The sequence below is a fragment of the Nyctibius grandis genome, chromosome 5 (genome assembly GCF_013368605.1).
Source record: "Nyctibius grandis isolate bNycGra1 chromosome 5, bNycGra1.pri, whole genome shotgun sequence".
Taxonomy (NCBI): domain Eukaryota; kingdom Metazoa; phylum Chordata; class Aves; order Nyctibiiformes; family Nyctibiidae; genus Nyctibius; species Nyctibius grandis.
In genome coordinates this window covers 16,654,433-16,665,945 of record NC_090662.1, presented here as the reverse complement: position 1 = coordinate 16,665,945, position 11,513 = coordinate 16,654,433, and the positions used below count along the sequence as shown (strand labels likewise).

The window sequence follows — 11,513 nt, the reverse complement described above, 5'->3', positions numbered from 1 at the left end:
GTGCTGGCCTGTAACGAGCCCCGGGGGTGCCCGGTACCTTTCGGGATTCACCACCATCAATGAGCGCTCCGAGGGGCTGTTAGGAAGGGGGCCCCGCTCACGTTTCACCACACGAAGGCTGCCCCGGGCCGAGGTGAGAGGAAGTTGCTAAAGGTCAGCGAATGAGTCAGCAGCTGCGCTTGGCCTCCGCTCCGGCCTCTTCCCTCGTCTGCGTCTCTACAAAGACACTGGTGGTAGCTTAGGTCCCAAATACAAGTTGGTGAGCAAAAATAAATATTTTTTTTTTAAATCCACGCAGGTTTATCAGTCCATTAGTGGCTGCCAAACATTCCCATACAGCTATTGCCAAAATAACAATCTGGTTTGGTTCAACATTACTTCTGTTCTACTGACAGAGAAATGAGACTACAGATACGACGAGATTTTTCCCCCTTACACCGTAACTCTGGGAGACTGCAGAGATAAGAATGGACTCCTGATCTCCTGAGGCCAAATCCTCATAATCAAATACAGTACTATGAACGATCCGACACAAAGCAAATACATGCAGAATTCAGAAATAAATAAATAGGATTTCAGAAACTGATGGGAGAGTTTCAAGATTTTGCAACCATTGGGATTTTTCTGAGAAAAGCATTTCTTCCTTATCCCATTTTCAACATCATCCCAACCACGTGAACATATCCTAAATCCCATATCAGACCTCCTGTTGCAATTTCGTATCTACATGTGTTCCGACTTTCAGGCACGCTAACATAGTTGTGCGAGAAAATAAGCAAAAAAAAAAAAAAAAAGTTAACTATTACGATTTAAATAGAACTGGTTCAGTACTTAAGAGTTCTCCGCAAGCTTTGTGTCCCATGAAACATGCTGTTAGCGGCCACTAGAGGGAATGCTGGTTTTATTGTTTCCACAGGTCTACAAGGGTAATGCAACTGAAAAGGAAAAAAATTAAATCACACCCATCGAAATTGTACTTGGCATCAAAACACACTCACTACACAGATGCCACTGGCACAGCAGTTTAAGATTTGGCTTTTCCAAGAAGTGCTAGTTTGCCTGTTAGTAAAGTCATTGCCATCTGTAGGCACTGTTTGAAGAGAGACGTTACTTTCAAAAACATGCAGTATCTTCTGCAGTGTGAATTGGAAAGTATTATTTTTTATACGTATATGTGCAAATTTAGCTTAAAAAAAATAAAAAGAGTAGACAAACCAATGCCATGGAATTTAACTAAAAATTTTCTGTGCTTAATCACATAACAAACCAACCCTTTACAGATCATTTTCCCAGACAAGAGTTATTTGAACAAATACCTCCATGAAAAATCTGAAAATTAATGTTGAGAGTCAACTATTAAGCGACTAGACAGCTTATTATAATATCAACTGTCTAACCCTACATCCCACAAGCTCAGATTTTTCCGATATTTAGAATTCAGGCTTTTCCTAAATAACTGATACTTCTTTATGTAAGAAAGTTTTCATGGCATTCTCTAAAATACATTTTTTAATAAATGGAAAACTGATAAAGAAGGAATCAACTTTTTTTACACCACTCCACAAGAAAATTAACTTTAAAGCTGTGTTCCCTCCTCCCCTTCCCCCCTTTCTCTTTTGATCTCCCTTATACATCTGAACAGCCTTTAGGCAGTTTGGAGAGAGACCTGAGCTGCTTGTGTTTTTAATGAATTTTACTGCAGACCCTGCATTTCCACATCGACACTTGGCAGAAGACTTGTGTATGCAGATGCCTCCATTCTGCAAATGGGCTATGCTGCTTGTGGTTCAGCCACTTGCAAGGTAAAACTCACAGTTTTCTCTTCTGAAAGCTCCATCTGCCACATTGTGGAAGGTGGAGAGTGCAGAAGCCAGATCAAGCAGCTACAGAAGATACAAAGTTCCGTCTCAAGCCCCATCTGAGTCTTCAGAAAAAGACTGTTGGCCTAAAGGTTCATACCTTGTTATGGAGTATGTTTCTACTCCACTATGTACTTTTTCTACCCAAAAGGAAAAGTGTTTTTCCCAAAACTAAATGTTAAATCTATTTGCCGTGAAGGTTCACAGTTCTCTACAAAAACTCGGGTGTGAGAGTTAGGTGTGAAGCCCAGTCCTCTGTGATCCACTGGCCCAGATTCCAGATACAGGTCTAGACAAGTAAATACCACTGCTGAATTAGAGCCTTGATATCACACTTACCATCTGTGACATACCCAGAAATCACAACAATATGAATCCTACCTAGGACTGAGATTAAAATCTTGTAAAGATGAGTATCTGAATTGTTTTGAGATTCTAAAAACAGACACGTAACAGCTTTCTTATTTTCAAAGCTACCTTTTCTCCTTTGTATATGGTAAATTAACATTTAGTCAGTAAGGATGTAAGAGAAAATGAGTAAAAGGACAGGTAGTCCATGCAGCAGATAGCAGCAGGACACATAAAACTGTATCAAAGCTTACTTACCAACCCCCTTGGTTCAAGTCAAATATGCATCTTCTAAATTTCAGAATTAAGATTATGTCAGTGCCATCCTCCTTGCTCTTTATGCCTACTCTCTAATTAAATGATTACTCCCCCTCCACACACCCTACCTCGCCTTACTCCATGCCCAAAATGAATGGGTGCTCAGAGAATGAATCAATACTGTGTAACATGGACACTGTTGGTAGCTTTGCTGATTCAGTTGCTTCTGCTGTTTTAAGAGAGGTAGAAAATAAGGTGGGGATTGGGAAGTGTTACATTCCCAAGTGTGAGTTCTTGTCACATTATGGATGACTACCAAGAAGCACAAAGTAAGCAGGAGAGACAAACAGAAAACAAAGATACAGGTAAATTTGCATCCTAGCTATTTACCTCTTAAAATTGCCAGCCACAAAGTTAAGAAATCACAAGGTAGATTTTTAATATTACTACAGTCAAAGACATATTAGTAAAATATATATTATATATTGGGTTTGTGCCTATCTCTACTTTTAATCACTCCTGTCCAAAGCCAATGTTCTGTCCTGCTCTTATGACACAGTTGCTACTGACTCTGAAATGCAGCATATCATTATTTTAATTCTACTACAGGAGCTTTCACATCCACCTGTAGACATCCACCCTCAGTAATTAACTAAATACTGCCCAGACATCAGAGCAACCCTACTCACCAGAGCTCTCTCCTACCCAACCTGGCAGCCTCTGTTCTGCAGCCATTCTGCCAGACCCTCTCACATCAGTTTTCTCCTTTCACAATGACTTCTGCATCTCCTGAAGCTATTCCAACTCGTTCCCTCTTCTCACAGCCTTTTGTTACTAGCTGCAGTGGTGGTTCCTAACGACAACTCTAGGCATGCCACCCCTACATTTCACCTCTTGAATCTCCTCACAGAGGAATGCTGTTGTGAACGCAGCACAGAGGAACAGAGGACTTGTTGCTCGCAGGAAAGATCTTCTTTCTCGAGTGCTAGAAGGGAAACTTCACTTGCCTCCTGCAGTGGTTCAACTTGGGGAGAAACAGAACAAATAACAGGGGAGAGCATTTTTTTTTTTTCTTCCAAGACAAGTCAGGAATTAATGAGAAATTTATTTCATGTCATTATGGCACAGATTCCAGTTTTAGCTAAACTTTTATCACCTACAAAGGTAGAACAAGACAAAAAATGACAATAGTATCAGGAAAAAAGACCTGATACATCAAGAAACAACCCAGAAGAGTGATAAATAAGAAAACCCTCTATCCCAGCTCAAAGCTTGCAGAAAAACAAGTCAAGAGGAGACTACAGATGATCTGTAGGTTTCCTCTATGCTAGTTGGTAAATTAAAATGTCAGGGAGTGTTCCTGGGCACTGGAATACAATCAGCTGTACTCTGAATTTTTTTAGACTAGCCCTGGTGTAGTTTTTGCATGGGCCAATAGCAAATAATTTTCGGATATGGTTTGGGAGCTACCATAGGCCAAGGACTGTTCTTGGCCATCTGCATATGGCTACCTCATATGGAAAGCTGGAAAAAACCTTATAAGACAGCTTATAAATCAGCCCACACAAATACTGGAAAATAGTATGAATGTTGGTCATTCAGTGCCTCAGCACTAGCAAGTAGTCTCAAGCATGTAAAACTCCCTACTATGGAGGTAACCATACAGATGCAGCCAAAAACTAAAGGTACAGTGAAGCTAAGATTGCTTAAGATAAAGTCACACCACCTGACTCCATAAGGACAAAGCAACAAGGAGGCAAAGAAGATATAGCTTGGTGGTAAGTTGGATGGCTTTTTCCAGACAAGGCATTTATCAGAACTGAGTTTCCAGTGTCCTCAGAGATGTGGGGGAGCAGGTCCCAGAGGCTCATTCGGCTGTCAGGGAATTAGTCCTCCACAGAGAGATCTGCACAGAGCATTATCCTTTCCCAAAACTTCATAGCTGCTCAGCTGAAAAAATTCAATACTCTCAAAGAAGAAAGGACAAAGTATTCATACCATGCCATGATGCTATTTTTAGGCCATCCCAATTTCATTTACCTCAATAAAAAAGGCTGAGTCAGCAGATACTGTCAAAACGGCCTAGTATAACCTGGTGTCAGAGTTTTTCACATGGTTTTGACTGGGCATAGTTTCTTTTATTAAATAGTTTGGCCTTTCTCTCTCCTCCGTTCCCCCGTACATACATATACCTCTGCCAGTTCTAAGGAAGAAACACAGCCCTACCCATGGTATTCACACAGCCATGGCAACACCATTACTGCTCTCCAGCTCAGCTTGATTTGCCATTGTAGAAGGGACAGGACAAAGGGGATGAGGAAGTGAGTCACTACCCAGTCAACCAGACCACTGCATCCCAGCATGGACCCAGCCAGTCACTCCACTTGCCTTACATCCCCCTACTGCCACTGGCTCTTCACCTGGCTGTCACAATAATGATAATTTAGAGGGAAAGAGAGAAATGGGGTGAAGGAAGAGACAATGTTAAAATGTCATTTTCTTCAGGCTTTTCATATCCTACCAAGATTATTCAGCTTCCCTTCTGTCCGTGAAGTGAGAGTGTCCAGCCTGCTAAGCATCTTTCTGAGCCAAAAAGTAGATTAAGAACTTGGAAACAGCCTCGGTATATATCTGAAGGAAATCCGACTCTTGGAATGATTTGAAAATGATCCTAAATTTTGTAAGACAGTCAACAGCACAGATCTATACATACTCAGCATACAAAGAGGCAATTCCTCCCAGAGAAAACTGCAGTAATACTTAATTGACGACTACAGACACAGGGAAGTATCTTAGAAACTCCAAAAAAAAATACACACCTATAACCATCACATGCATGAATGGATAAAAAGAGCTTTGAACTAACATAAAAACTTTAGCAAGAGCAGGTATGGATGTCTATGCTGTGGCAAACTGACTTTCAGCAAAGCACTTTGTTCAGCAAAAGCTGAACATGCAGCAAGCATCTGAAAAAAGATGACTAGGAATTTGATGTGCCAGGTCTGTGAAGGATGACCAGCAGATACTGATTTTGCACATCTGGGAACTCTTGATATTGACAAACATTAATGCTTGCCATGGAAAGTGCGTCATGAACTACAAAGTGACACAAATGGCGTAACTGATCCCAGAGTCACCTTATAGAAAGCTTAAAGCACCAACATTTCAAACAGAACAAAACCACCAAACCCACCATTCCAGCAAGGACCAGAATAGTCTTTACTGAATACAAAAGACAGCACGAGAAAAGAAGATGGAGTGACAGTGGTTTAGGTTGTGGATAGTTTCACAATGCTCTTCACGGCTTTGCCCCAAGACTTCCACAGTCAGTCACTTCTGGACCTCAAACAGGAGATCCAGAAGGGAGTGATTTCAGAAGTGTTTATTCTAGATGAACTTGAATGAAATCTCATGAAACAAAAACAAATGACATCTAAAAAGTAACTGCATCAGCACTAGGACCAAGGAAGCTTGCTTTCCTCAGGGTTTGTGTCTTGTGATCCACTGAGGGCTGCAGTCACTTTTTTTTTCCCATGGTTAAGGCATTTGTAAACATTTGCTGCCATGTGGATTCTCTTTTGCTTAGTAACATGTGAGCCCATGAATGCCTTTGTCATACAGGATTTCTCTCAGGCTTTTCTCTCCTCACCCAGCAGGGCATATTTTCAACAAACTCATTGGAGCATTTATTTTTTTTTTTTTTTTCCTCTTCAGAACTTAGCCATCTGTCAAATTCATTTAAATCATCTGCAGACTTATAAATCACTGGTGAGGTTGGGGAGAGAGGAGAGAAACAAACTAATGCATATGTGCCAAGTAATTGCCAAAGTCCCGTTCCTTTAGCGACCTGTCTACAAACAAGGATGATAAAAATCTTTAATAACAGAAGCATCAGGTAATCTAAGTATGGACACAGACAGTCTCATAAGGTAAACACAACATAGTATTGTTTAAAATTATTAGAACTATCCACCTTTTTTTGAAAGGTCATTAAAAATCAGTGACTTGGTATGATCTCTTAGGATGAACACTTGCCACATCTATGACACAAAGACTGGCATGTTTGAAGTGTACATATGAATAGATTCAGGAGAAATCCCAAGTGCTGACTGATGAAGGATATAATGATTTGGATGAAACTCACCAAGGGACAATTTATTACTGTTGGTTAAACCCCCCTGAATTCACCAACAAAGAAAATTCCAGAAATCTTCCAGTCCCCAAGAGCAACATAATAAAACTGCTACACCATGAAGCTGTACTTTGGGACTCAGAAAATCTGAAGTCTCTGATTATCTTAAATATGTCACTCCACAGCTTTTTCCCAGCTAAAAACTACAAGCAAATCATCAAAGTAGCTATGACAATGACCACACCAATACATCAGCTATTTTGAGTAGACAGAGCATCTGCATAACATCATTTATGAAAATCAACATGAAAGTGTTAAGAATTATGAATGTTTTAATAAATGAATATAAATAGGTCACTTGTAACTTAATGGAATAAAAACACAACAATAACAATATAATAGATTTTTATATATAAAAGTGTCGTTTATTGTAAGGAAACTTTAAATATAACCAACAATATTGAAAATATCGTGACTGGCATTTATGGCCTTGATTGTAGTTTACTGCCATACAAGTAATTTCTAGCATTTTTCTTAATCACATCAAGCTAGTGCAAAATATAGGTAGCTTTTAGAGATTAAGCATACAGAATGACAAGAATGTAGATTTTGGTTATCTGATATTTCCTTCTAGTACAACAAGTTTCTCTTTGTTCCATAAATCAAAAGTACAAAGGCAAGTTATCATATGTGCAATTATTCATACCAGGTTTCTAGGTAAAAAAAAAATTACATTTGTAAATTTTGCTCAGACTGTATTTTGTTAGGAATCTGACATAATTTATACCATACTGTATGATATAAATTATATATTGTTATCATATTATATAATCATCATTTCATATACAGGTATGATTATATAAATTGTCAGAACATATCACTAACTGTAGGATAATAATTATATCAGCATACATAAATATATGGCATTAGAAAAGTCATTATCTAAGAAGGAAAGATGTTATAATTCAGGTGTTTGAAACAGGGCACAAGCAGCCTTCCTACAATTCTTGTAGCATCATTTTGGCAGAACTACTGCCAATCGCCATGATGTGCACTAGCTTTCCATGTACATCAACAGATAGGACAGTAAGCAGTATTAAAACTGGACTGTGCCTGAAATTTCCAGTCACAGACCCTTGTAAGCAATGAGCCCCGTGCTCTTAATTAAGATTATATTCTCTCTCCTCAGTCTCAGAAGGTATCCCACGCTATTATGGCTAAAAAGATACTGGTTTATGATGACCCACAGCTTTTTGAAAGCAGGACATGTTAGCTGTAACAATGACATACTTTCCAGACTTGTGCAAAGCTTTTGAAGTATTGATCTTTCAAATTAAAAATATTTTTTTTACTTCCTGATAAGGATTTTTCAAGGACAAGCTTAGTGTAGCATGGCTTTTGATATCAGTCACTTCAGTAGTTGAATCTGGTCTTTGATAGCTACGCTTAGACTGCAAGAAGAGAGATATACAGAGATCATTTCATTCGAAATAGGTAAAAGATTTAACAGATAAAAAAGGTGAGATCTAAGAAAATATTAGCTAGAGAACAAGCATAGATAGAGAAGACAAAATGCATAAATATAAAAAAGGGAGAAGGGAAACAATATAGGTGATGTATGATTAGGTAGAACATGACAATGACCTATGCTCTTGCTTTTAAAGCATTAAGGTTAATTTGTCAGCTGTCCTCACTCTAGACTGTACAGAATACATGTAACTAATAAAAAATGCAGTTTATTGCAAAAATATACAAGTCCTCTAAATTGCATAAGATATTACAATGTCGTGCTGAAACATGACATATTAAACAAAGAGGACTTTAAAACAAATTACAAAATGTTAAAAATCAGATTTGGTCATGAGCGTTACACAAAATGCATTGTCATGCTTTATCTTACGATTAGTCTTGTGATTCACTACAGCTGTGATAAATGCAACATAAAACCATGACAACTGGAATAGTCAGAAAGTAATATCTACTGTATATCTTCTGTATTAATACATATAAACACTTTGTGTGCACTAATACTTTCAACATATCACATTCAAACTAACAGTCTTTCCAGAAAAGATGTAACCTTTTTGAAGAACAGAATCCGGTTTAACAAGTTCATCACATGTGGCTTTTTTGAAATCTACTCTTTAAGGAAATGCTGTGTTAAAGGACTTGATTTTCAAAGGTGCTGTGCTACTAAGGGTCATCTTAATGCCAGATGGAACCATCAATGCTAAGCACTTTCAAAAATCAAGCCCACAATTTATTAAATTCCTGTTTTGTTTACTAGTATTTCCACTGTAATAAGTCCAAAAAATACCCCCCAAACCCAGTCTTAAAATCACAGAAAATGCTTGGCATCTATAGGAAGAGAGACAATTTCTCAGTGGACTAACCACTACTGTGCTATATCCTCATAACAGATCTTGTTGCTCCAATGTTTAGTTCATGCACTGGGATCAGCAACGTCCATGTTTGTTCCAAACAGAGCAACTAGCTGCTCTTCATAGTTTGCAATGTTTCTTTTCAGAATTTCCATACAAGGTCCCAAAAGCCTTTCAAATGCCTGCACATCCATAACTAAGATAAAAGGGGAGAGAAAAAGAAAGAATATAATGTGCTCGTCAGTTGCAGACACTAATCTCTTGGTATTTATGACATTCCAGTGTAAAATTTTAAATAACAGGACAGATACTACTGAGGCATATACTTTGTTTGCACAGAAGAGAACCACTTACTGTAGAAACCAAGATCAACCAGCACATTGCTATCTTGAAACTTCATAAATAAACTTAGAATTTTCTGGGTTTCATATTTTGAAAATATTCTCATATTAAGATTTATGTGACCCAAGAGCTGCTGAACAAGTCTGGAGGGGCCTGGGATTCCTCCACAGAATACAGTTTTAAGACTGAGATTTCAAAAAAACACATCCTTTGCTGATGTTGTTGGCTGTATTTGGTGTCTAACTTAGCATATTTCCTTGCTATTTTTACTCGCTTCCACCCACAGTGGAAATTGCAATAGATACTTACTTCCCAGCAAACGTACAAAATATGCAATGTCAGTGCGTAGCTGACCAGAATATTTTCTTTACTTGTTCACATAATGTTATCCTCTATAGTTCTAGCCAATAGGCCACGGAGGAAACTTCATACTTCAACCAGCTTCCAAGCTGGTGGCCTGTAATCTCTTGGCTCCTGAGAAAAGTTCAAGACCTCTGCTCTTTGGGAAGTGCCGGAGATCTTAGTGACTCACCCATACTGGGTAATGACACTCTTCCTCACCACTGCCTCTTACTCTTTCCTCTCTATTATCTTTGATTTTTATTGCCTGATGATCTGTGTGTGTGTGGAGATAAGGATTTTAAAAAATAATACCTTTATAAGTAAGTGAGAAACTTCTTGGTTTCTGGCTCGGTAATCAAATTGTCATTCAAGAATGCCAAATGTCTCTTTGCAGTTTACAGTTTTCCCATAATTAGATACAACTATTTAGGAGCTAAACATCAGACCATGGAAAGCAATGGATGCGAAGGGTTATCTATGAGCACAACTCCTATGGTCTTTGCTTTTCCTGTGCCTGAGGCTACAATGTGACAGAATGATTAAATTAACAGCTGGTGAAGACAAAGAATTTGTTAAAGCTTTAATCATGGTGATAAAACGGGACAGGATTTTTACCACAGTTATTTCTTGGATGAGAGTTAGTCTACTGAGAAAAGAAATACTTTACCTTTCTGCAGAGTATTAGACATTTACCTGATAGCTATAAATGGTTTGCGGCAATACTCTGTACTGTCCTGAAACAATTTTTACTTCCATGTGATCAGAGAAACGTTGGAGAATTTGTGTTTAATATCAGTTATCAACTGCAAATAATTTCTGCAGATATATAATGTAAATAGGAATGCACAGTAATAGATTATGTACTTAAACATTCTTATTTGGGTAAATGTAATTAAATCTTATATTCTGGAGAAAGACAGAGTTCACAATAAAAACAACCAGAAAGATTATGTATATATAAGATATAAAATATTATTGAACAATACCTAAGCATTTGACAGTGCCAAGAGCAAATGCAGAAGCGGCTCGTGGTTTGTTAGTTACAAGAGCAAGTTCTCCGAAATACTGTCCTCTTGAACATCGAGCTATTTCAACTGCTCCATTCTCTTCTACATCTTGTTTACCCTGAAATATCAAGTGAAAAAAGAGAAGGAAGAGAGAGAATGAGAGAGAGATTTGCTGAACTCAGGATCCTATAAGCAAAATTAGTAACAATGGTAGCGTTACTGTTTAACGCTTAGAATACATCAAGATTTTTAAAAAATAAAATTCTGTGTTTTAGGGATGTTTACCTTTCTTGTCATTATAATTCTTACTTCTCCAGATTCCACAATGAAGAAAGAGTCAGCCAAGTCACCCTGTAGAAGAAAAAAATAAAGTGAGTAAAGGAAATGCAAAATTTCCTTTTTAGTTTCATGGTTAACATTAAAATATTTGCAGCCAGTGCCTTGAAGCTCATCTTTTTTGATACCTGTTGCAAAAGAAATCCCTTTTAATGTGAAAACCATACTCAAGCCACATAATAATCAAAACATCTAGAGGGAACTGACAGCAAGGCCTTCTCATGAAAAGACATAGCTGACTGTGCCTTATACAAAAAGGAGAGAAAAACAATGTTATGGAAGATTTTAGGGTCCTAACTCCTGTTTCTCCACCTCTGTATTCCTTCCAAATTATTTCCCTTATGGAGTTTCCAGTATAAAAAGCCTCCAAGAGCTATCTGATATCCAATAATTATTTTGGGGCAGGATAATCTCAGTTGCCTGCCCTGAAGAGTTTACTTCGGCATTCTTCTTCAAAAGGTTATCATATTTTAACAAAAACTAGGCAAGTCTTCAGCTGTTCTTATTG

General features: G+C 38.0%; 1 protein-coding gene across 1 annotated transcript in view; it reads right to left on the bottom strand.

Moving 5' to 3' along the window:
- Window positions 1–9,040: 9,040 nt before the first annotated feature.
- The window catches only part of PRKAR2B (protein kinase cAMP-dependent type II regulatory subunit beta), a 105,426-nt gene continuing 102,953 nt past the window's right edge, over window positions 9,041–11,513 (bottom strand). Inside the window, exons 9-11 of the mRNA XM_068401532.1 lie at window positions 10,955–11,020; window positions 10,649–10,787; window positions 9,041–9,174 (exon numbers count right to left, since the gene is read on the bottom strand). Coding sequence (XP_068257633.1) covers window positions 9,041–9,174; window positions 10,649–10,787; window positions 10,955–11,020 — 339 coding nt within the window. The remainder of the gene's footprint in view (window positions 9,175–10,648; window positions 10,788–10,954; window positions 11,021–11,513) is intronic.